General features: G+C 42.2%; 1 protein-coding gene across 5 annotated transcripts in view; it reads left to right on the forward strand.

Annotated features, from left to right (window-relative positions):
- Window positions 1-27,276, forward strand: part of MAP4K3 (mitogen-activated protein kinase kinase kinase kinase 3) — a 2,472,041-nt gene that overhangs the window by 750,542 nt on the left and 1,694,223 nt on the right. For all 5 annotated transcript variants that reach the window (XM_044057581.1, XM_044057598.1, XM_044057607.1 and 2 more), the window contains one exon: window positions 102-174. In XM_044057581.1, coding sequence (XP_043913516.1) covers window positions 102-174 — 73 coding nt within the window. The remainder of the gene's footprint in view (window positions 1-101; window positions 175-27,276) is intronic.

Here is a 27,276-nt window from a genome sequence, read left to right on the forward strand (position 1 = left end):
ATGTGGCATTTGTTATTTTTGTGTTGCAAGGTACATATGTTTATAGTAAGGAAGCTGATTTGTGTTTGAATTTCTAATGTTTACCTTTTTCCTTTTGATAGCTGACTTTGGAGTATCAGCACAAATCACTGCAACTATAGCTAAACGGAAGTCTTTCATTGGCACGCCTTATTGGTAATTGTTTTCCCTTACAGTTTTTTTTAATAAAGTTTCATATGCTTTGATTAGCTTTCTGCATTGTAAGTCTCTCTTAACATTTTAGCCTTACAGTGCCACTGCTTGTATGTTCCCTCCAAAACGTATGACTTTTAGTGGTGAGAATGTTCTTTGCAATGAAGAAATGAAGTCTAGAGGCAAGTCCTCTGTACTTATACGCTTTATGATGTAGTACATTGTATCATGTTTGTTTCATATATGCTGTGTTTACCTGGACACAGTTATGCTTACCTGTAGAAAGTGGAAGTCAGGTCTGTTGACAAGCTTATTTATTTCATTTAACTGAGTTAGACTTTCTTTTTATAGAGCTGTGGTTTGACTCTTGTCTAATGTGCTGTGCATATGTTGCAGTAACCATTTTGGCTATAACTGGTTCATTGAACAGAGACTCAACCACATAGGTCATTAAAGGTCATTTTGATAGTTTATGTAAAAAAAATGCTGCCCGTTTCCCTTTGTATATTTTCCTGTATGCGTATGGTAGAGGGAGAAAAGATAAAAACCCTTCTCATTCCTTGAAGGAATGAGAAGGATAAAACACTGTTAATAATTTGGACCCACCATAAACGTACTGGAGGGGTAAGTTTCAGAAAGCAAAAACATACAAGTGTGAAATTTTAACATTCATTATAGCTTTCTCTAGTGCAAGCCATTTTCCTTGATGATGGCTACTTAGACTTTCATGATTTTTCTCTTTGTGTTGTTAGTGATAGGGAATTAGTAGTTGTTGGTGAATGTGGAATTAGTAGTTCTTGAATGTGGAAGGTAAATTGCTGGTTATGATGAAAATTTCTTAGGTCACTCAGCTGTGAGACATAGCGAAGTTGAGAAAAGAAATTAATTTTAATTTATTTTTCAGAAACCACGAAAAAATAAACTGAAATTAATAATAGTTGGATGGAGATTGTGGTAGCTAAAGAACTGTAAGAGATTTTTTTTAATTACTGTTAGTGTCAGTATTTGCAAAACAGAAAAAAATGTAGTGGTGCCCTTTTGGGAAGTACAGAGCTGAGTGGAGAATGCTATGCATATTATTTCTGAGAAAGAGAAGGTAATTTATTTATTTATTTTTATTTGACATTTGTTAACTGGGTTAGTCTGACTGGGCAAGAAGCCCTTTTTCAATAGATACCTGAGGAGAAAAGCTCCCAATACATTAAAAAAAAAAAGAGAGAGAGATACAAATATAGATTGTAACAATAAATGTTCTGTAGTCCTCTCTCGCCTTCATTCTTACATATGGGTTTGGAGACGATCCTCTGCTCCTACTCAGCCGATTACAGAGCTCTAAGTTGGCTCGTGGCAAGGTAGGTATCCCATAACGCACTAGTAACAATTCCCAGATCTCGTTTGCCGCTCTACAAGTTCAGAAGTGTTCTCTTTCTTGGCCGTGGCTAAGTTGGAATATTTTTTCTTCAAAAATGTATAGTGTTCTTTTTTGACTTTAAAGTTAGCTTATTATTAATAGCTTATTGCTGTTAACTTGCGAGTAGTTAGTGTGTTTCTAAAGTTTTATTGCAAATTGTTGGCCATCGTTTCCGCAGGCCTTCCTTAGTGGTATCCCTTCATTTCTCTTGCTAGTTATTGTTCATCTTTTTCTATCTCGCCTACACCTCTGTTCAGGGCTAGGACCGTTTAAGTTAGAGGTCCTAGTCCTCTCTTACCTTTCTCCCTTGTGTGTTGTTTCTTGAGCAGGGCTAGGCTTGTTTAAGTTAGAGGACCTTGTCCTCTCTCTTATTGTCTGTCTACATTTATATTCTGTTGTGCTAGGTTAGTTATGTCTAAGGAAACTAAAGACCATAAACCTTCGGGTTTTAAGAAATGTGTAAAATATTCACAAAAAATGTCCCTGACTTGACGGGCATAGTATTTGTGTGTATTGTTTGGGAGCCATACATCTAAAGGAGTCATGTACTTTTTGCCATTCTTTTAGTTCCCGGGTTCTCCAGGAAAGGACGAACAAACTCATTTTGAAAGGTCTCCTTAAACCTTCCTTTGAGGAGGATTTAGCTAGTTTTTCCTCTTCTCACTCCACGTCTCCCTCTTCAAAAAAGGAGACGGTTAAGTCGGTGAAAAGACAGTCTCCTACACAGACTCACAAATAAGGACCGTCAGAGAAAGTTGCCAAAGTTGACAAACCTTCTACCTCTTCAGCTCCTCTGCCTTTGGAGCCGGTTGAGGTTATTGATATAGACCTTTCAGTTTTGGCTCCAAGTTTTTTGGAGCCTTTAGCTGAATCCATATCTTGGAGCCGGTCAAGAGACTTACTGCCGGTATCCGTGACACTTAGATCTCCAATTTTGCAGAGATCTCGATCCCCTATCTTGTCTTCCAGATCCTCCAGGAGTCTTTCTGAGGAGGATGTCAAGAGGGTGTTGCTTAGACTTTTGAAGTTGTCCGTGCTAGCAAATTTGTTGTCTGCTCCGACCCAATCAGTTCAGGAGCTGTCTAAGACTGTATTACCTGCTTCTGTTCCTCCTCCGAGCCATGCCAGTCTTTCAGAGCCAGATCTATCGGTGCTGTTTGTTGTGGAACCGTCGGTTCCAGCACCCCAAGTGGCTGTCTCGAAGCCGTGTTCCACTCCGACACCTTTGGTGCCGTCCTTAGTGTTTAGGAGCCAAAGCTCACCAGTCGGCCATGATGGGGACGCTCGGACCCGAACTTCTTCGGTTCCAAGCCTACCTCTCGGTGCGTCGGCTCGGTTGAGCTCGGATCCTACGTCTATCTCAGAGCCGATTGCTTCGGAGCTGCAGGCTACTTCTGCTTCTTCGGAACCACTAGTGTCATCAGAACCGGGGGGATCTGCCTTTGAGATGATGAGGAGCGTGCTGTCTAGATCTTCAGCTCTACACAAGGGTTCCAGTGTTCTTCCCCCTCAAGCTCCGACCTCTGTCTCAGCACCATCCCTCTCTCATGACTGCAGAGACCCGCAGCCTCAGGAGCCCCCCTTGGGTGGCCCTCAGTCTTCTGAGACCTCCCCAGAATACCCTTCTGAGGAGCCTCCTCAGAAGAAAACCTGCAAGAGGAAGCATATAGACTCCCCCTGCTGAGTCCATCACCTCTGACACTGACCTTTAGGAGTCAGAAGCGTCCCCTAGGTCATCCTCTGATGATATCTCCTTCGTAGATATCCTAGAGATCCTGAAACAGAGAGGCGGCTGGCCCACCATCACCCCTTCTGATGAGGAGTCAGTGTACCTGAAGGCTTCCGGGTCTCAACCTTCAGCCTCTTGGGTGTCTCCACCATTCGATGAGCTGTATTTGGTGAGTTGAAAGGTATGGGAAACTCCTGACACTGTAGAACCAGTCCCCAGAAGGCCCAACAAATTCCTTTCAGCTTCTAAGGAAAAAGAGTTTCTGACCAAAGGTGTGCCTGTAGATGCCATGATTGTGGCAGCAGTCACAAAGAAGGAACTAGCAGAGACTTCCTCATCTGTCCACCCACCGAACAAAGAGTCTCGAACGATGGACAGATATGGGAAGTGTATTTTTTCTTCTGCGGCTTTTACACTCAGATCGTTGAAGTACCTCACCCATTTCACTAGGCTTCAAAGAGATCTCCTAAAAGAGCTGGGAGATACGCTCCAAGGTACTTTAACTGAAGGAGTCCCTGATAAGATTACTGCTCAGTTGTCTACCTTAAACTCTATTGTTAACTCCTCCATGAGGCTGATATCTTACGCAGCAGATGGAGCGAGCAGGGCAGCGGGTTCAGGAGTTTCCCTTAGGAGACTCTCTTGTATGTGCTTGTGTAACTTTGCGGAGACCTTCAAATCCACATTTACCAGTGCCCCCTTTGACGGTTCCTCTCTGTTTGGACCAAAGGTAAAAGACACACTCACCAGATGCGAGCAGGAAGGGAAGACTCTCTCTGCCGTGGGAGTATATTTTTCCGTCCCTTCTAGACCATACCCTAAAGGTCAGAGAGGGGGAAAAATGTGGTTCAAGAAATCTGGGAGATTTTTCCCAGACACACAGGGTGATTCCTTCTCCAGAGGCAGAGAGGAGGAAATAGTGGTAGACGTCACCCTAGAGGCAGGGGGGTTTGCAAAACCAGGGTGACCACGATTCTTTTCATGGACGCCCTATCAGCGCTCCTGAAGGGAGGCCCGGCAGTGCTTCTCTGGAGCCAGTTGGGGGTCGCTTTTCTTTGTACCCAGAAGCCTGGCACGACATCACACAAGACAAGTGGGTACAAAGGATAATTTCCAGAGGATACTCATACCCTTCTCTTTTCCACCTCATCTAACCAAGAGAATCCCAGATGTTATACCCAATCACAGGGATCAGGCAACTATAGAAGTCTAAAAGTTGCTTCAAAAGAGAGTCATCCAAACCATCCCCACAGACCAGATAGGATTCGGAACTTACTCCAGATTCTTTTTAGTGCCAAAACGAACAGGAGACTAGAGGGCCCATCTTGGATCTCAGCAAGTTAAACGAATCAGTGAAGAAATCCAAGTTCCGAATGGTAACACGGCAGTCTATACTCCCTCTGTTAGGGAAAGACAATTGGATGTGCTGCATAGACTTCCAAGATGCGTACTACCACATAAAAATGGACAGAGCATCAAAAAGTCATTTATGCTTCCAGCTGGGAGCCAGTCATTACCAATTTCGTGTTCTGCACTTTGGTCTCACCACAGCCCCCAACGTGTTCACCATATGCATGGTGGTAGTAACGGCTTACTTGAGGCGTCTTGGATTTCACGTGTTTCCATACCTGGACGACTGGCTCCTGACTGCCACCACCAGGCACCTACTTCTACAAGCCAGGGATTCAGCCATCTGAGTCTGTACTCAGCTAGGCATTACTATAAATTGGGAAAAGTCTGACTTGTCACCCTCTCAATATATGACTTTTATAGGCGCAGAAATAGACACAGCCGCAATGATGGCTCGCCTTCCTTCAGACAGAGTAGAAAATCTAAGACAACAAATATACAGCCTGCTTCCCCAACACAAGGTCAGAGCGAAGACGGTGCTTAAATTACTGGGAACCATGGTCTCTACTATAACTCTAGTTCCATTAGCCCTACTACATGTGAGAATTCTACAATGGCTACTTTTTTCCAGTGGTCTCTTCAGCAACTGCCTCTGTCTCATCCCATTTTAATAACGGAATCTTACAAAAAGGACCTTTGTTGGTGGAATCCAGTCCAATCAACTAACGATAGGGAGACAATTCATTCCTCACCAACCCGTTGCTACTGTCACCACGGATGCCTCCCAGATTGTGGGGGGGGGCATTATCTAGGAAGGACAGTCCAAGGCACATGGCAAGAACATGAGGCTCACTTGCATATCAGTGTTCTAGAGATGAGAACAGTGCTACTAGCATTGCAAGCACTTCACGACTTGATTCCTCTAGGGACAATAGCAATCAAATCAGACAATGTCAGTGGTATGGTATATAAACAAACAAGGGGGAACCATATCCTACCCCCTATGTCAAGAGGCTGTACGTGTTTTGCAGTGGGCGATATCTTCCCAACGTTTTCTAGTTCCAACACGTATCCCGGAGAGAACCAATGTGATAGCCAACAAGCTCAGCAGGGCAGTCTTGATGCCTCACAAGTAGTCTCTGAATCAGAAAGTCGCGGAACAGATGTTCCACAAATGGGGACAGCCTTGCTGCAATCTGTTTGCCACCCCAATGAATACCAAATGCAGCAGCTACTTCACCCTTATACCCCCCCCGGGGGAGACACCGAGAGACACACTTGCCCACAATTGACCCTCAGGACTTCTTTAAGCTTTTCCTCGCTTTCCGCTAATATCGAAAGTTATCCAGAAAACAAAGACTTTGGGAAGCAGAATGATTCTCATCACTCTTTACTGGCCTCATCAGATTTGGTTCCCCTTTCTCGGGCTTCACCTTCTGGACGATCCATGGACTCTGGACCCAGTACCAGACCTTCTGACACATATGTCAGGCACGTTCCATCCCTGTCTCCACACCCTCAACTTGACAGCGTGGCTGCTCCACTTCCATCCCTAGTCAGGCTTCATGATTTCTCCCCTGCGGTTACACATAGGTTCATACTAGGCTATCTGCCCTAGAGCATTTATAAGCCTAGTCAGAATGTGTTTGGCTTTCGCCACCCATTTTAAATTTATTTTGCTATGCCCTTTTTCGAGGTTAGTATACTGTGCCTCTGTCTAACAGTGACACAGAAGTGATACCCGAGGTAAACCTACAATCTCCCATCCACTCATCAAGATTCCTCTTGAAGAGAGTCAATGAGGGAGTCTGCCTAACCTGGACTGGGATTTTATTCGAGAGTGAAGGGAGCCTCTGGGTTATGAATCTGTCCCTCCAGCATGTCCATTTATTTCAGTGCTGAGGTTCAAGTCTCTCGAGCGCGTAGCTCGATGGGATTTGGATTTTCTGAGGTGCAGCATGTCCATTAATTCCGGGTTGGACATGGCTTTATACGTCAGGCACAGATCGCCTCTGAACAGGCGGTATGCCACTGAGTAGAGCTGGACTTTCTTTAACCGGGCAGCATATGGCATCTGTTTGAGCCCTTTGATCCTCTTGGTGAGGTACTTTTGGGGTCTTTCCAGTTGCTGCAGGTGTCTGGTAAGGTACATCCCAAAAGGGGCATTGTACTCAATTATGGGCCTGATGAGGGATGAGTAAAGAGGCACGATGACGTCCCTGATCTAGATGTGAATCCCTTCATGATTAGGTGGGCTATATAAAATGTTTTTCTAACCACTTTGGCCACGTGGTTGTCAAATGAGAGATTGCTATCAACTTGGGTCCCCAGGTCCCTAATTACTTCTTCTGTACTTAATGGATTACCACCTATGTGGTAATTTGTGGGCAGTTTGTTTTTGCCAAAGGGGATGACTATACACATTTTGGCATTTAGCTTGAGGCCATGGCTCTGGCACCATTTGTCTGTTTCTATGAGGCCCTTTTGGAGGATGCTTGTGTCGGCTGGAGAGTCGATTATGGCACCCAGTTTGCAGTCATCTGCGAACTTGGTCAGCCACAGTCCTTCCGTGTTGGCCTGTACCTCCGAGAAATATATACCGAACAAGAGAGGTCCCAGGACTGAGCCTTGTGGGACACCACTTGTAACTGGTTTGGAGTCTGACATGGCTCCAGCAATTCTAACCATGTGGGTTCTGTCCTTGAGCCAATTTGCAATCCATCTAGTGACATAGGGGTTTATATTTAAGCTGGTGAGCTTATCTATAATGCCCGAGTGGGGTATTGTATCAAAGGCTTTTGCGAGGTCCAGGTAGGCTGTGTGGACCACCTTCCCTCGTCAATGGCCTTGGTGACTGTTTCAAAGAAATCAACCAGGTTTAAGAGGCAGGATCTGCCCTTAACAAAGCCGAACTAGGTAGGATCCAGTGTTTGTAGGTCCCCAATATCTTTATTTATGAGGTCCATGATAATCCTTTCCATAGCTTTGCAGACCAAGCTAGTCAGGCTTATGGGGCGATAGTTTCCAGGATCCGTTGAGGCACCACCTTTATGGAGAGGGACCACTGTTGCTGTACGCCACTCTTTGGGCACATATCCTGTAGTAAGGCTGAGATTGAACAGTAGTTTTATGTTTGGGTTTAGCTCTTCTTGGAGTTCATGTAGTACGCAGCCGGGACACCGCCTGGTCCCATTGATGCTGTGTTTTTGCTTTGGAGAGGGCGGCTCTTACCTGAGCATCTGAGATGTCAGGGGGGCAGCACTCTGCTGGGATAGATATTTGCCCTTTTGGTGGGGAGGGGGGGAGAAGTTTGCGCTGAACCTGTCAGCTAGGATGTTGGCAATGTCTGTGGGTTCGGTGTATTTTTTGTCATTTTGGACTAATTCTGAGCATATCTGGGAATTACCACCCAGGTTCCTAACATAACTAAAGAAAGCCTTGTGATTATCCTTAGTGTCCTGTGCAATTTTTCTCTCGAAGCTGGCCTGAGACAATTTTATGTGTGCCCGTAGTTTTTTGCTAATACTTCCCTTTTTGGGATTTTGCTCTATCGTTTAGTAGCTTCCTCCTTCTATTGTATAGTTTGTTTATGGCTGGGGTCCACCAGACAGGACGTCTGCCTTTGGAGGATTGGGTCTTGGTTTTATTTGGGATCGCATGATCCATGCATTCCTGAAGGTGTTCATAGAATGCGTTTATAAAGGATTCTGCGGTCTGGGCCGTATTTTCCACAGGCCCGGGGGCTTTGAAGGATTCCACCTCAGTTTTGAGGAGTGTGAAATTTGCTTTAGAGAAGTTTTTCACTGAGGTTTTCTGGGCAGGGGGTGGGGTCGGGATGTGAATATCCAGTGAGATTAGTTTATGGTCTGATCTTACCAGTGAGGGATACACTTCTGGTCTGGAGCATAGAGTCCCCATGTTGGTGATGATCAGGTCCAGTATGTTTTCCCCTCTTGTGGGAGTGGTAACAAGTTATAGCATTTGAGTTTATAAATTCTAGGAACCTTTGGGCTAGGGTGTTGGAGCTAGAGTAATGCTCCCAGTCTATGTTTGAGTAGTTGAAGTCGCCCAATATAATGGTGTTTGGAGAGACCTTCATATTTTCCAGTGTTCTCAGGAAGGCCGAGTGGGGTTCCTGGGTTTGGGAGGGTGGTCTGTAGCAGGCTATAAACTGGAAGGCAGTTATACCCACTGTTAGTTGCACATGGATAGTCTCTGATGCTTCGTGCTTTGCCACCAACCTGGAGGTGTGGGTATCTTTGATGAATATCGATACCTCCCCTCCTTTTGTGGTTCGGTCCAAGTTTTGGGGCCGAAAAGCATGGTATGAGGTATAACCTGGTAGTGCTGGGGTGCTCTCGGGAGCCCTGAACCAGGTTTCTGTTACTGCACAGATATCGATGTTCTCCATGCTAAGGAGAGTTTCGAGTGCGTATATCTTGAGGTTTAGACTTCTGGCGTTGAGTAGCATTACTCTTAGTTTCTTATTCCTTGTGGTACCTATGGAGGTGGGTTTGTCTTTTGAGCCTTGCCTAAAAAAGGCACTATGGGGGTAGCAAGAGCCTTTGCCAATATCCGAAAGCCCAGGGGTGACAGGTGTAAGCCGTCCCTAGCGAAGCATCGTGGCTTGTCGAGCATATCATCCCAAGCTGACGGGCATTGGATCCCCTTTGAATGACACCAGTACTTAAGCCAATTGTTGAAATTGATCATCTTGTCTTCATATTGTGGCATCATTCTTGGTGAGGGTAAGATGCTACTCAAGGTCAGGGTCATACCGGCCTGGGCTACATGCTCAGAGAGCTCCTTTATGTCTCTTTTCATGTAGTCCAGGGAGGTACGTCTCAGGTCATTCACACCAGCATGGACAATGACCGAGTCATATTTGTACTTGCCTTGGAGTGACCTGAGTGCTTGTGTTATGTGGCGAATTCTAGCGCCCGACAGGCTGCTCACCGTGACCCTGTCCTTGTTCAGCCTGGTGAGCGGGACGTCAGTGTGCCTGATGATAGAGTCACCTATTACAAGTGTATCAGGTGTGTTGTTTAGTCTTAAGGGCTGTGACTGTTCGGCACACTGGCTTTGTAAGATATGTGTTGCACGTGTTTTGTTTTGGGGTAGCGGCTGCTTGGGTGTCTGCTTTGGAGGTCTCTGCTGCTTCGGCAGATCTTTATTTAGAGCCTCCGAGTATGTTTTGTGTGATTATGTGTTTGGTTTGCTGTCGTGGTAGGTCTATGTGAGACTGGAATTGTAGTGAGTGTGGTTTCCTTTTCCTCCTGACTGGTTATGCCAGTACTGAGTTGAGAGAGCTTAGCCTCCAGTTTGGCTATATGGTTGCATCTCTCACATGTGTTGGAATTTGTTGGGAGGAGGAGAGGGTTGTCTGTGTACATGAGGCAGTTGTAACATTGCCTCAAGATTCCCAGATTCACCAGCTGGACCGGAGAGGAGATTGACAACTCACCTTTGGACATGCTAGAATAATATTGGGAATTCCTTAATAATTGAAAACCAGGGCCAGTGGGGAGTGAGGGTGTAGTGCTTTTAATTTTTAGTGCTGACTTATATAATTGCTTTAGTGAGCAAGTGCCAGGTAACTTAAGTGCAACGTGTTACAGGTAACTTAAATGCAAAAACGACAAACAGTAACTTTCTTTCAAGTGAAACAAGGAAATAAGTACAGTAAGCAATGCAGATATCACTAGTGATCCACAGAAGCTCTGAGAAGCCGCGTATTAGGTGGAATTAGCGTTCTAGGGAAATAACAAGCAAACAAACAACAAGCATATAAACAAAGCTAGATTCAGCAGGCCTGGATCTAGTCCATGCTACAGCAAACAAGGTGTACCAATTTCAGTAAGATACAGTTCAAATATTCAGGCACTATAAACCTTTAACCAGAAATTCCCAGCTCAGAAGGGCAGAGTCCAGCCTCTTCTCCCACAAGAGTGCAGACCACAAACCTTCTTAATGTAAAATAACTGGCCTGAAGCCCAAGTGCTTAAACCAGAACTAATACACTTTAAGAATAACAGACACTGGGCTCTCAATCAGCAGTTCCCAACTTAGAAGGATGACAGCTACCTGTCCAGTGAATGCCACAAACCTTCCTAATGTAAAACAACTGGTCTGAAGCCCAAGTGCTTAATCCAAAAGACTTAGAATGATAGCTACACTTTAATCAAGTTACTACCAAACAGTAATAAATACAATTGAATACTTTAGAGAATGCCTGGATTAGTGCTCAAGTTACACAAACAAAGCTAGATCCAGCAGGCCCAAATCCAGTCTATGCCACAGCAAACAAGGCGCACCAACTTCAGTAAGAAGCAGTTCAGATATGCATGCACTATAAGCCTTTAACCAGAAATTCCCAGCTCAGAAGAGCAGAGTCCAGCCTCTCCTCCCACAAGAGTGCAGACCACGAATCCTCTTAATGTAAAATAACTGGCCTGAAAGCCCAAGTGCTTAAACCAGAATTAATACACTTTTAGAATAACAGACACTGAGCCCTCAATCAGCAGTTCCCAACCAAGAAGGATGTAAGCTACCTGTTCTGCCACTACAGTGCAGACCACAAACCCTCTCAGTGCAAAACAACTGGTCCGAAGCCCAAGTGTTTAAACCAAAAGGCTTAGAATGAGTTACACCAAGCAGTAATAAATATAATTGAGTACTTTTAAGATGATGCAAAAGTAAAAAAAGTAGGTAGAAACACAAGTACAGTAAAAGCAGATGAATTTTTTTTTTTTTTTCTGAATAAGTGCTGAGATCAAAGAAACAGATTTGAGTGCTGAAACTAGAAAACTGGCTAGTTATAAGAAAAAAAACTAAGCTAGAAGGCTTCCCTCCAACACAGAAGGGCTTGGGGGCTCAGAAGCCTACAAATAGTCTATACCACTTAACAGGAAAGGCAGGAAGCGAGCTTACATTTTTTTTTCTGTTTCCCAGATGCTCTCTTTGTACACAGTAGGAGTGCCTGAAATCAGAATATGATCTCACTGCACTCAGTTGAGTGAGCAAATGAGATGGGCCCAGAAGGAGTATCCAAACACAAATTTACAAGAGGGGCGGGCAGTTGCAAGGCCACTAAGATTAACACCAAAACAAAAACAGGGAGGGTGGGTGGGACTAACTGAAGAGCAGAGTCAAAACTTCCAGTTCAGTTAATATTCCTTCCACACAGTTAAAATCAATTTAAATACTGTATTTTTTTGAAAAAAAAAGAGCAGATAAAGGTACTTAAATTCTCTTATACGTCCAGTTGAATACAGCAAGTTCTTAGCCGGCCAAAGCTGAGGTTTTTAAGCAGAAAATATTTCACACTGTACCACTTAAATAGGCAAGGACAGGAAATCAAAGAATGTGACTACCCCCACACCTGTAATTACTAGCAAATAACAAAATTCAGCAAACACTGACTAACTTCCAGTTCAGTTAATATTCCTTCCACACAGTTAAAATCAATTTAAATACTGTATTTTTTTGAAAAAAAAGAGCAGATAAAGGTACTTAAATTCTCTTATACGTCCAGTTGAATACAGCAAGTTCTTAGCCGGCCATCATGTCATAAACCTTCTACAAGAAAATTGTATGCTAGCAAATGGAAAAGATTTTCTCTTTGGGCACAAGCTAGGAAGATAGATCCATACACGGCCTCCATTCCCTTAGTATTAGAATTTCTAACCAAACTTTTTTGTCAGGGATCAGCTGCTGCTACAATCCAAGTTCAATTAGCAGCTATCTCCAATTTTCATTTGGGACAACATGAACCTAATCTTATGGCTCACAGACTCTGTAAATAATTTTTAAAAGGCACTACCTTACTAAGACCTCCTTTTCAAGAACCTATATCTCCCTGGAATTTAAATTTTGTTCTTTCAAAACTTACCTCACCACCTTTTGAACCTTCACATACATGTGATTTAAAGTTCCTTTCATGGAAGACCATTTTTCTTGTAGCCATTATGTCCATCATAAGAGTGTCAGAGCTGCAAGCACTCTCAGTTAAACCTCCTTACTTGATATTCCAAAGAGACAGAGTTTCCCTTTGCACTAACCCTTCCTTCGTCCCCAAGGTTTGTTCTCAGTGAAATATTAATCAAACTATTGAACTGCCAGTCTTTTTTGTAAATCATACAAACAAAGCGGAATATAAGTTCCATCAACTTGATCTACACAGACAGTTAAGGTTCTCTTTACATAGAACCAAAGAGTTTAAGAGATCAGACCAATTATTTATATCTTTTTCGGAGACGAGAAAAAGAATGCCAGTCTCCAAGATAACATTATCAAATTGGATTTCAAATTGCATATCTTTTATTTACTCTTCTAATGGGAAAGAACTCCCATTTAAAATTAAAGCTTATTCCACCAGATCTATATCCACATCTGCCGCTTTACAAGTCAGAATTCCAGTGGACAGTATATGTGCAGCAGCAACTTGGGCTATTCCTCATACCTTTATTACGCATTACAAATTGGACTTTGCCTGTAGGGGTAGAGGCTCCTTTGGTTCCACGGTTCTTAGGAGTACATTCCCGTGAGCCACCTGAGAAAAAAGTGCTAGGGACGCTATCCCATATGTAAGAATGAAAGCAAGATAAAGAAGTTATGTATTCACCATAACGTTCCATGTTTGTAGTCCATCTCGCCCTTCATTCTTATGAACCCACCCACCTACCCCCCGTCCATGTATCCTTGGAGGATCTGGAGACAAGATAATGTCAATCTTCCTTAGAGTTGGAGACCTTTCATCTTTGTTTTTCCTTGTGGAAATACTTTTATATCACTATTATAGACAGCAGCAAACAAGATCTGGGGATTGTTACTAGTGCATTATGGGATACCTACCTTGCCACGAGCCAACTTAGAGACTTCGAGCTTTGTAATCGGCCGAGTCGGAGCTGAGGATCATCTCCGAGCCCAGAATGAAGGACGAGATGGACTACAAAGATGGAACACTTCTTTTTGACCCGTATGGAATATCAACAGAAAACAGACTTCTTAACAAACACTTAAGTAGTTCCATACACAACAGAGAGTAGGAGTGCAGTTAACAATTGGCATTTAATAACAGGATTGAAATATGAAATGATTTAACATTTGACAATAAGTGTTTTTTTATATATTTAGGTATATTATCAGTAGGAAGAAAGAAAAGATATTGGGGCATAGTTACCCTAACATGAAGATAAAGGAGGAAAGAAGGAGGAGGAGATGGGTCAGGTTGGAGTTGGGCATGGGCAAGGCCATGATTAGAGCATGCAGTCTCTTAGCATTTTTTGAAATAGAAATTAGTGGTGGTAGCTCTTAGGTGTGGGAGAAGTTTATTCCAGGTGATAGCAACTGCTTGACTATACATAAGTTTGCCAGTTTGTTTCTTGGGCTTATAGACTTCCAGGAGATGTTGGTCTACACTACAGAGGCAAAGTTTAGGAGTATAGTGAGAGATTAGGGTGGAAAGTGCAGGGCAGAAGGGGGGATTAGATAAAATAGTGTGTGAGGTAGAGTTGTGGAAGTAAGAGTTGCTTTTGAGCTTCTGGCTGTAGAAGATTTTGTAAGGCAGTGCAGGGGTGGGAGCAGTAAGGAAGATTTGCAGCAATCTAGCAGTTTTATTATAGGTGGATTCAAGTTTGGCCATGAGGTTGGTTTGTAGATTAGTGAGTATAGGTGCAGCGTAAAAGAGCAGGCAGTAGATAAGCTTTTGCCAGAGAATGTTTTGTGTCTTTATTCAGGTGTTTTTTGTTCCTATATAATAGGCCTAGTTTTTGGTGAGTTATTTTGATGACCTGTAGAATATGGGATGTCAAACCTAACTTGGTCAATAACAACACCAAGAAGTTTAGTATGAGTTTTGAATGAGATAGTAATACTGTTGAGAGATGTGACTGAGAAGGAGTTTTTACAATGTTATAGAGATTTAGGGTGGAAGCGAAGAAGTTTTGTTTTTTTAGGATTGGTTAGCCATTTTTCAACAGCAGAACTGAGTCTTGGGTAAGGGACAGAAGGTGGGGAAGATTATCGGAAGATATTATAGTGGAGTTTTCAGCATACTGGATAAGAGAGGAGTGGGGGCAAGCTGTGTGAAGATTATTTGTAAAGATATTAAAGAGGAGGGGCCCTAGTATTGAACCTTGGGGTATGCCAGTATGAACAGGAAGGAAAGGAGAGGAGGTTGACAGCCATCTGACATACTGGAGTCTTATTAGGGAGGTAGCTGACGAACCAGAGTATAGTAAGTAGATTGTGAAAGATTAAAGTTTAGATAGAAGCAGATTGTAGGGTACAGTGTCAGAAGCTTTGGGTAAAGGTAAAAACCCTTCCCATTGATTGAGATATTCAGCAGTTTAAATAGGTTATCTCAGAAATTTCAGTAAAAGTACATAATCGTGGATTGTGATATAACTTTTTTAAGATCAGTATGAAACTGAAACAGATTCTAATATGTAAAAAAATGTTTTATGTTTCTGGAACACCATTGAGTAGTTTTTTGGATTGTACAAGTCATGTTGATCCCTGCTGCAGTAGCCTGAGCTGTACGAGTCATATCCTGCATAGGATATAACAGCCGTCCAACTTCCAAAGCTTCAGAGCACCTTCCCTGTGCCTAAGTCATTGTTAGGCTGAGCTGACTAAAAAGACAGGACTGGGTGCAAAGCCCTTTAAAGCTTTCTTACTGCTAAGAAGTGTGTGCCCGTGCAAGCTTTTCAAGGATTGAGACAGCTGATGCTGTTCTGTTGCTGGGTAGATACAATCCCTTCTTGCGGGGAAACCTTCCACATTACTTTTTAATTGTTTAAAATATTTTTTTTTGTAAAAAGGAATTACTTTAAAGCTATGGAAAAGTATTTTTATTGATTATCATGTGCTGTGGTAGCGCTGTCGCCTCACAGTAAGACGTTGTCCCGTTCGATTCTCAGCTAGAGCGTCTTCTGTCTGGAGACATGCGTGAATGGGCGTACCTTCGTTGTAGGTTGTGCGTCAGGCCTAGCAACTCGGCACGTAAAAATCTACTGCCAATCATTAGCGGATCGGAGTTCCGCTGTGGCGATCCCTGACCGGGAAAAGCCGAAAGACACAACAAAACAACATCATGTTACTTTTAAACAGGAGCACAGTTTTTTAAAACTACTTTTTTCTGTGGAGCAGCTGTGTTTATTTTAATTTTTGGTACTAGGAAACGTGTTTAATATAATAGTAATCCAAAACTGTGCTTGGGTATGTCACGATTTACCCACAGTTGGTGTGATTTGATCACAAGGGTGAGGCCTGAGTTATTAAACAGAGCCAGCTGTGGGTAAATCCTGATATATCCACAAACAGCAGTGGATTACTGCTTTTATACAGTAAAATTATTTAAGAGACAAACTACTTGCCTTTCTTAGATAATGTAATTGTATAAGGGAACCTCTGTCCTCTTCCACATTATTCCAGAAACACGAAATGCAGGACCACTCTACTTCACCAACAACCATTTATTTATGTGCATAAGCTGATTTTCATCTGAAAATATCAAGACTTCTTCAGATACGGGTATCTGAAGAAGTATTAATGTTTTCAGATGAAAATCAGCTTATACATGTTAATAAATGGATGTTGGTGAAGGAGACTAGTCCTACGTTTTATGTTTCTGGAGTTCTACAGTTTGCTCTTCACATTATGTTCGCTGTACTGATGCACTGTGCACAGTACATTAATGCAGCTGAAGCAATGTGGAAAACAGAATCTCTATTGCAGTTCAGTTTGTTTGTTTGTTTATTTATTTATTTAAACTGTTGAAAAATAGACCTCTAAAGGGACGACACAAAAATGTGAGAAAAATCAGGTGTGGTTCTGTTTTAGTTCTGCAGAATATACCTGACTTTTCCGTATATTTTAGAGTATCCTCCAGTATATGCCAATAGAAAAGTCTGGCTACTGAATGGGTACATAATTGGCCAGACTTCTTTCTGTTGGTATATGCTCGATTTACAATGGGCACATTGGTTGCGATGTCGTCAGCATGCTCCTTTTTTGAATAGTAGTGAGCCGTTATTGTATAAAATGTTTTTACTGCATTTTTTTGTGGGGAAAATATGACTTTTTTGCTACTTTTCCTGTTTTATCAACTAAGCTTCCCTGGGAAACAAGCATAATTTTCGGCTTGACCTTGGAAAAAAATACCAGATTCTCACTCAGACCACCTTCCAGCCACAAAAAGAGAAAGTTAATAAGCAGCGTTTGTCATCATAGCAGGTTGATAATTTGCCACAGCTGCAGGTGGTTGACTGCTGGAGCCAAAATTGGTTCCTCAAACCACTCCTCTTTTTATTCAGATCCCTGTGGTGTTGACCATACAGGCAGCATTTTTAGGGGGTTTGCCACATCCTCTGTGGCTGTTGGGGGTCTCTTCAGTGGCTAGGGGAGAGCCAGTTTTGTCAACCATGGGAGAAGGGGCAGGGAAATGTGCCATTGCATAGTCAGAATGTTGTACCCATCCCTGAGGAAGCTGTTGCTGGCAGTACTAGGTCTGTTTGCCCCAATTTTTCAGTCAAAAGGAGACCATGAGCTAAACCTATAACTTCTCTTGTGTCCGTTTCTCTGGAAAGTATACCTTACTGGGTTTGGCTCAGGGTTTTGTGCAGACTGTTGACACTTCTTGTAAGGTGTTTTTTTGTAAAAGAAAGAGAGCCCTCTTTCTTTCTTTCTTTCCCTGAAGAGGTTCAAGGTGTGGAATCTGTAGAGGAATGTGGACTGACAGATGGAGGCTTTTCTCCTCAGATTTCTGATTCAGATTCTGAAGAGAGTATGGCATCTGAATCTACCTGTGAGGGATTCTTTTTCTCTGAGACTCTTTCTAGAATGTGCAAGTGTTTTGAGTGGGAGACCGCTGAAGTTCCTTATTCCCTTAGAAAATATGAATTGTTACAAGTTCCCTGAACCTTCCTCCATTCCCCCCACTGCTATCAGCATTGGAGAATGTGTTTTTCACAGTTTGCCATTTCCCTGATAGCCAACCTGCTGTCCTTAAGAAATCAGATAAGGTGTATAAAATTACTTAGACTTTCATGTCTTCTTTTTACACTAATCTCAGACTTGACCCAGCAGCTATAGCGTTTATTAACTCAGCTCCTGCTAAACATTTTGTTAATTATAACCCTTCACCCTCTGACAAGGATGGAAAAGCTATTAAAAGCTTTTGGAAAAAAAAGTACGTTTCTGCAACTTTGATTTATTTGGAATTCTGAATTGCCAGACTCTTATGTTAAAGTTTATAATGACTAATTGTGAAAGTATGAGGAATGTTTTAACAACAGTTTCCTCTTGTGTGGAAATATCTGTTTTATAGTCCAGATGTTCTTCGTGTTTCACTGTTGCAGTCATTACATTTGGGTAATCTGCTGGCAGGTTGCCCTCAGTCGGCCTGATTAACAAAGTCTTGGGTCTTGTGTCTGTTGCTGTCCCTTCTTCCATGACGTCAGGTCGTCAGGGGTATAAAACATGCAGCCGACGCCATTTTCATCAGTCTGAAGCAGAAGCAGTTCGCAAGTGCCGGTCGGCCGACTCCTGAAATTTTCGTTTTCGAGTTTCAGAACCGAAGTCTTCAACCTAAAGCTAAGTACCCAGTCAGGGAAACTTTTAATTGCTCCTTACTGATGTCAGTAAAAGTTAATAATTTTATTACTTGTGGGAAACAAATACCTTATAAGGATTTTCATTTGTACTGTATTCCTTGCCTAGGCCCTTACCACAACGTGCCTTGATGCCGGTTTTGTGCTAAATTTTAGCAACGCACTATTAAGCATCAGTATATTTTTGCATCAAAATATTTTGGCTCAAGATTTAACTATCCAGAAATGTCAGTTAGCAATCCGACTATCGGACTACCTAAAAACCGCAAAGAAAAAGACAGAGACAGACCGTTGAGGTCCAAAACTGACGACGAAGCTTCTCCTAAGCCAGTCACCGGTACTCAGTGAGGCACTTTCGCAGCCCCTGATACCCACTACTTTTGATTTGCAGGCCTCTACTGAGACCCATTCAGAGTATGCCACAAGACACTTTAAGTATTGAACCCGTGGATGTCTCTACCTTAGATGGGTCTGGAGCCGCTGAGCAGGCACTGGCTTCTGAGGATGTTTTCAGGCCTAAAGATTTGTATAGTAAACTGACGCCATCTTCAAAACTAAGGCCAAAATCAACTTCTATGTCAAAAAAAACGATGCTTGGGCCACGTGCACAGGCCCCTATGTCTAAAAAACAAATGATCAAAATGGCTGAGGATTTAATTACCTTGATCAGGGGTACCCATCCCCCTCCTGCTAAGAGGCCTAGGCAAGGCACTAACTACGAATCATCAGATCAGGTTTCTATTTCTTCTGATTCCTCTTCTGATCAGGAATTATCTATTCCACCTTATGAGGACTCTGATGCAGAACATTCCATCCCTTCTGCTTCTCCTCCTGAAGATTTTTCTTTTGGAGAAACTTTGCATACCTTAAGGGAACACTTTCACTGGGAGAGTCAGGATTTCTCAGAATCTAAAAAGAGGCTTAGGGATTTCCTTCTTCTTCCTCAGCATAGGCCTTTGGCTATACCTCCTGTTCTAGACATTGTTGATGTTTTCTCAGAATCCAGCATGGCTCCTGATTCCCTGCCTCCGGCTCCTAGTAAGCCAGACAGATATTACAGGGTTCCTGTCTCCCACAAATTCTTTTTTAAAAACCCTGCTGCTGACCCTGTAACCATTTCTCAGGGTCCCAAGGGCGTTAAGGCTTCTACTACTAAAAATCCTACCCCTTCTGATAGAGACTCGAGGGTGCTGGATAGATGGGGTAAGAAGGTTTACACGTCTGCAACCTTGGCAGTCAGGGCTTTATACTGTCAATTTCATATGCTTAAATATCAGCAGCATGTCATGGGCTTACTTAAACAGAAAATTATGTTGATTTTTGACTGTGTGGAAAATAGAGTTGCAGGATTTATTGCATTCAGCTGACCAAGTTGGAAAGCATACTTTGCAATGTGGTTTTGATTCCTTGGAGGCCTCTTTCAGGGCTGCTGTAACTGGATCTGCGATAAGAAGGCATGCTTGGCTCAAGGAGCAAAATCTGCCTGATCATGTTAAAGCAAAATTGTTGGATGCTCCTTTACAACAGGACAGTCTATTTGGTAATAAGGCAGAAGAAGTTTTGAAAAAGATGGAAAATAAAGCTAAATCTATGCAAACTGTAAAAGATTTCCTACAAGTGCAACCACCCAGGTTCAGTAGGCACTGGCCTACTAAGAACGGGTCCTTTCCAGTACCCACCAGAGCCACTCAGGTCAAACCCAAGACATTCCAAAGGCTCCAGGTTTCAGTCACAAGGAACTTATAGAACAAAACAATGGGGTGCCTCCACCTCCAAATCTGGAGGTAACAACACACCTTCCTACGGTAAACAGTCTCAATGACTTTCCACTGCAATCACCAAGCACTTATCTTTTGGCCGCCCCTTTTGCGGGGAAAACTGGCACTTCATGCACGAAACTGGCAACTAATTACCCAGGATAAGTGGGTTTTAAATATAGTATCCCAGGGATACAGATTTCATTTCCACACATTGCCAATCCCAAACGGATGGCCAGATCTGCCTCCAAATCAGTGGGCAGAGGCCCAGAAACAAGTTATGTCCCTCATGAATATGGGGGCTATTCAACCAGTACCAGAAAAGGAAAAGGGACAAGGTTTTTATTCAAGACTTTTCCTGGTACCCAGAAAAGACAAATCATGGCGTCCAATTCTAAATACATTTCTGGACATTCCAAAATTCAAGATGCTGACTCTACAACAGTTACTGCCTGGTTGGTAATTCTAGACTTAAAAGAGGCTTACCTGCATATCCCAATAAGGGAATCATGTTGAAGATACCTCCGCTTCAAAGCAGGCTTTTTGCATTACCAGTTCTCTGCACTGGCCTTTGGCTTATCTACTGCACCCAGGGTCTTCACAAAGTGCCTGACACCAGTAATTGCATTCTGCAGACAAAGAAGCATTCAAATTTATCCTTATCTGGACGACTGTCTCATTCAAGCAGAAAACAAGGACACTCTTCTAAAACATCTGGCATTTGTAAAAAGACTTCTAACTTGTCTAGGGTACACCATAAACGAAAAGAAATCACAACTGGTACCCTCTCAAATAATTACATTCCTGGGTGCAAGCTTGAATACAACTGCCCAGATGACCTACCTTACACCAGAAAAACAAATTCAATTGATGACTTACTTCAAACAGGTTGCCACAAGAAGCCAGCTATCTGCAAGACAAATTCTGCAAGCCTTGGGGTTCATGGCCTCCTGCATCCTAATAATTCCATATGCAAGATTGCATATGAGGAAACTTCAATGGTACCTAAAAAGCTTATGCAGTCAACATTGTCACAGCCTGGAAACAATTATTCCTATCATTCCTTGCCTGCAGCTAGAGTTCCTATGGTGGGCAGAGGCCTGCCACCAAAACAAGGGACTGTCATTCACTCCACCCCCTGCCACCCAAACCTTGACTACAGACGCATGAAATTAGGGTGGCCTAATGGTAAGGTGTTTGCCTTACAAACACAAGGTTCAGGGTTTGAATCTCACAAGGGATAACTGGCTAGGCTTAAAATGGCTCGCAAGGGCAGTTAGCTTAGTACTAATCTATGAACCAATGACCCTATGCTTGGGAGGCGCATCTGGCAGGGAGATGCATTCAGGGCCAATGGAGCCCAAATCAAATGCACCTACATATCAACCAGAAAGAAATGTTAGCTGTACAGAATGCTCTGACAGCCTTCAATGACCATCTTCATCCAGTTCAACTACTGATAAAGACAGACAACACCACAGTCATGTGGTACATAAACAAGCAGGGGGGGGGTGCCCATTCTTACCCCCTTTGTAGACTAGCCATGGCATTATGGAACACGGCCTTGACTTACCAAATACATCTACAAGCTCAATTCCTGCCAGGAAAGCAAAATACTCTGGCAGACGTACTAAGCAGAAATCTTATGGACCCACACAAATGGAAACTGGATCCACAAATCTTCAGCATGTTGATACACAAATGGGAGAGCCCAGACATAGATCTTTTTGCCTCACCCCAAAATTATCAGTTGGACAAATTCTGCACAAGAATTCATCACAAAAAAGCTTGGAAAGTGGATGCTCTGTACTTCAGCTGGAAAAACCTATCAGTCTATGCCTTTCCTCCTCTGCCTCTGCTCTCCAAGGTCTTACTAAAAGTCAGACAGGAAAAACCAAAAATTATACTGATTGCTCCAGACTGGCATCGCCAACACTGGTACCCGCTCCTACACAATATGTCACACCTTCCTCTGTGGTACCTGCCTCTGACTCCTTACCTGCTGTCTCAGCAGAACTATCAAATTCTGCACACTCAGCTCCAAACTCTGAATCTTGCAGTATGGCTAATCAACTCATTTCACCTGTTGTGTCTCTCAGCAAACCTGTGATGGATGTCATTTTGGAGGCTAGAAGGCCTAGTACTAGAAAATCTTATGTGGACAAATGGAAAAGATTATGTGCCTGGAACCAAGCATAAGGAATAAGCACAGCAATGCCCAATATTCCTCAGATTCTGCAATACTTAACTGAGATGCTTCACAAGGGCCTATCTTTTTCTTCTATAAAAATCCATGCTTCTGCCATTTCAGCTCATTATAACACAGTGCCTCCCCTCTTTCCTCATCCTCTGCTAAAGCAGTACCTCAGAGGGGCCAAAACTTTAAGACCTCCCAGGAGAGCACCAGCTCCTGCATGGGACCTCAATTTTGTTTTGGAAAAACTCACTGTACCTCCTTTTGAGCCAGCTGCTACTGCAAATTTAAAATTTCTCTCCTGGAAAACAGCTTTTCTTTTAGCAGTTACTTCAGCTAAACGGATTTCAGAATTACAGGCTCTTATGGCAGTGGAGCCTTTCATTATTTTTCATCCGGACAGGGTGGCTCTCCGGACCAATCCATCTTTCATGCCTAAGGTGGTATCCAGTGTGGCTCTTAATCAGGCCATTCACCTGCCAACTTTCTTTCCCAATCCACAGAACAAGGGTGAGCGGATTCTGCATTCATTGGATGTGCACAGACAACTTAGATTCTACTTAAACAGGACAAAACCTCTAAGTAAATCTGAGCAACTATTGGTGGCATTTGCTGCAGGGGCAGAGGGAAAACCTATTTCAAAGCAGACTATTTCTAAATGAATAAGCCATTGTATTCATTTCTGCTATGTGCACCATGGTAAACCTATCCCCAAGGGGATCAGATCTCATTCTACCAGGGCTGCATCTACTTCTGCAGCCTTTCTCAGAGGGGTTCCTACCAGAGACATTCTAGAAGCTGCTACCTCGAGCTCAGTTCATACGTTTACCTAACATTACCATTTACCTCTGTTCTCTAAATCCAGAGCTGGCTTTGCCACTGCTGTCCTTCAGGGCCTTATAGCTGCTCCTAATTCTGTATAAATCCATCCTCCCAACCATAGCTTTGGGAATCTACGCAAATGTAATGACTGCAACAGTAAAACACGAAGAACATAGTATAGTTGTGTACACTTACCATAAATGTAGATGTTCGAGTGTATTCACTGTTGCAGTCCTGGTTACCCACCTTCCAGCCCCCTGCTTTTTCTCTTACTATACCTCTTCTTTCTTTTAATATGCTTAAAAGCCTTTTTGGTGTATTTGCTTTTGATTGGAGGTATATTGTTTGTGTTCTAAATTTTATATGTATATGTATATGTATATATATGTATATATATATATATATATATATATATATATATATATATATATATATATATAGCTCCCCATTTGGGGAGGGGGGCACCTGACATCTGGGGCAAGAAAAACTGATGAAAATGGTGTCTGCTGCATGTTTTATACCCTTGATGACCTGACATCATGGAAGAAGGGAGGCCGACTGAGGGCAACCTGCCAGCAGATTACCCAAATGTAATGAATGCAACAGTCAGGGTTGCCAGACGTCCCTATTTGGGCGGGACTGTCCCGAGATCAGTAGCCTGATCCCGAGTCCCGCCCTGCCGGATTAAATCCCGGCCAGCCTCCACTTTGTTTGTTTTTTTTTTTTTTTTTTTTTTTTGATTGACCCGCATACCTGGCATACGGGCCAATCAAAAATTGCTAAACACGGAGCTTCTTGTGTTCCGCATTAAAACACGAGAAGCTCCGTGTTTAGCGATTTTTGATTGGCCCATATGCCGGTATACGGATACGAGCCAATCAAAAAGCGCTAAACACGGAGCTTCTCGTGTTTAATGCGGAACTGCAATGCATTAAACACGAGAAGCTCGCTACTGGCCTTGCACCTTGGCTAACACCTGTATTGGTCCAGTTCTGTGTTAAACGAGCTGAGTAAGTGTTATCATCCTTAAATCAGAATTGTATATTATACCATCTGAGTAAGTTTAATATTCATCATTTCTAAGGCAGAATTGCATATTATCTACTTTGTGGTTGTGAATGTTTGTAATGTAAGTTTAATATTCATCATTTCAAAGGCAGACTTGCATATTATCCACTTCATAGTTGTGTATGTATGTTTTGAGCAGTTTACACTATCGCACTGTATTGCCATAAGGAAGCTTGCAGTCGCAGCTGACGTTTGTTTGCTGGAAAAGGCTTTGTTACTGCCAAAAGGTCGCAACGTTATTTTTTTTTTTTATGTATATCCCTCTTTACTAGCATTTGCGATAAAGCAGTCTCTGCTCCTGTTTGTTTGGCGAGAATTAAGCTAGATATAGCATTTTCAACTTCAGGGCTTACAGTATTTGTTAACCATTTTGCGTCGTACAATAACTCCCAGCGTAATTTGATACCGCTATCTGATTTACTGTAATATATCCCTTTTAAGTAGCGTTTGAAAGCTTGTAGGCATAGCCTCCGTTTGTCAACATAGTTTTGCGTTTGCCAATACAGCTAAACGCTAGAATACTGCTATATGATTTGGAATAAAGCCCTAGTTTACTGCCGTTGTTGAAGCTTGCGGCAGTCACAGCTTCTGTTTCCTCTTGGGTAGCTTCTGATTGCCAGCAAGTCTCAACACTATAGCGCCATTACTGATTTACTGTATTAAATCCCTCTGTAGTGGAGCTTGCAAGCTTGCACTCACAGCTCCCATTTGTTGGGCTAGATTCTAATTGCCCTTGTGGTTATAGCGTGTTCTTTGCAATATTTTCCTGTATTTTACTCTGTGAACTAATGTAATTCAAACAGCTTTCTACTTTTTTACCACTCTGGACTTGCAGTCTGATACCAGATGTGGCGTTACTACTGCAGTTTATGTTTTATTTTGTCTGCCAATTGCATTTTAATGATTATTTATGTAATATTTTAAGTACAACATTGATTTGTTTTACCTCCAGTGTCTTCCCCTTTCACTCACCTCCCTCCTAACCCATGCACCACCTACTCACACACAATTCAAGGCAACTGCAGCACATTTAAGTAACTAACCTATCTGCTGTGTATTTTTTTTGGTCTTCAGTTGCCGAAGACCTTTTTTTTTTTTTTTTTTTGGTCTTCACTTTGTGAGAGACCTTCTATTTTTTTTGTCCCTACCTGGGTTGCTGGAAATCTGGCAACCCTGGCAACAGTGAATACACTCGAACATCTACATTTATGGTAAGTTTACACAACTGTACTTTTCTTCTGTTTCTCAAGTTCATTTATTTATTTAGTTAATTACCGAGACTTGGTTACTGGAAAAGTCCTAGTGAGTAGATGCCCATTTTTAGCAGAGGCCCTGGGAGAAATGCTCCAAAGTATTACAAAAACATTTTAAGAACAATGTCTTTACAGTCTTCAGAAATAAATACAAAAACATTTACAGGTCTTGAGTGCTGAGTTACTGGGAGAGGGTTAGGGTTGAATCTTTCAGGGATGCAAGATTTCTTAAATGGCTGTCCAGAATTTTTTAGGGTTGTGATTACTATAGTTGTGAATGCTGTTATAGTTTTTTTTTATCTTACTTTGCTTTTTAGTATGGTTGCAGAGCATTCTGAAGTTTTCAAGATGTTGTGGTTTATATTTTTGTCATTCTTTCCCCACATGCATTACATTCTGCTCTTGTTTGATATCCAGTTTGCTTTGTTTTTAGTCCATTCCTTCTATGCAAGGCTGTTTGAGTAGTTAGGAAAGTTGTATTGAATTCCTTTACAACATGCTGTTTAAGTGGATGCGTAAGATGTCTGTTGTATAGATTGGGAGATGGCCACTGAGAGAGGCTGTCATTCTGTTTGTGGTGTTGAATTTGCAAGGCTCTGTCTAATAAGAAATTTGATGTTGTGCTATAATGTGTAGTGCTGTTTATTAGTTTTGTGAAATCATATATGTGTTCATGCTAGATGTAGGGGAGTTGCGGGTTATGTCCTGCCAACTCAAACTGACATCATCTAACAGTTTTTTTTCCTGCAGAGTTGGTAAAGATAGCCATTGTAGGTTGCATTATTGCCAGGAGGGATGTAAAGGACAGTAATATTTATTTTCTGGAAAGTAATAAGCTCTGTTGGATTGAATTTTGGTACTGGCTTATTATAGGGGGAAGTATGATAGTTGTTGGGAAATATTAAAGCAATATCACGACCTTTCCTCTATATATGGTCATTATTTTTATTTATGTGTTGTATTTTACATTTGTTTACCGTGTAGAATCCGGCTGGGCATGTAGCCCGTCTGCAGTGGAGACCCGGGGAGATAAGCTCCATAACAATAGTACAAAAAGATTACAAAAATTTTTAAAAAGATTCACAAACAATATACAAAAAAAGTTTGACAGTTGCCAGCAATCACAATTTACAAAAAGGTGAATGTAAAACAGAAGACCTTATATTTCTTAAGCCTTATTATAGACAGTAATATGAAACTCATTAGATATATAACTAAAAACCATTGTGGCATTTTCATTTGGAAGAAGTAAGACAAGAAGATAGAATAGAAAACATTTGATCGAAGGCATGAGAAACTAGCCAGGAGTATTACAGGAGCATAGCCATTGTTGAATAAGGTATTCCTTCAGGAGTTTTTTGAAGCTATGATGATCTGTGTTTTTTAAGATATTCTGAGGTAATAGGTTCCACTGGTTTGGCTACTTTGAAGGAGAAGAGAGAGTCACTGAAATAATGATGGGACTTCGTAACCTTGAGTATAAGTTTATCGGATGATCTAAGGGTTAGTATTTAGTTGCACTAGGCTGGAGAGTGCAGGGCAGTTTTCAGGTTTGTGGATAATACAGTGGGCAGTGGTGAGCTGACTGAGAAATTCAAGCCAGTGTAAATTTTGAAGAGCAAGGCAATGATGGGTCCTGTTGGATATATTAGCAGCAAATTTTGCTATTTTGTTATACCAGGAATCAAGTAGCTGTAAATCAGACTTGTGCAGGTTGGTGAAAAGTTGAGAAGAGTAAATAGGAGGTGGAATCTGGCTGTGGCTAGTCTGGCATTTTGAGTAAGGTATGGTTTGACCCTATATAGAGCACCAACTTTGATGTGAACTTTCTTTATTGTGAGTGATATGTGTTTATTGAATGTTAGGTTGTTGTCTATCGTGACACCAAGTAGTTTTGTTTGGTTAACT

This window comes from Protopterus annectens, chromosome 1.part2 (genome assembly GCF_019279795.1).
Source record: "Protopterus annectens isolate FY-2018-M chromosome 1.part2, PAN1.0, whole genome shotgun sequence".
NCBI lineage: Eukaryota > Metazoa > Chordata > Ceratodontiformes > Protopteridae > Protopterus > Protopterus annectens.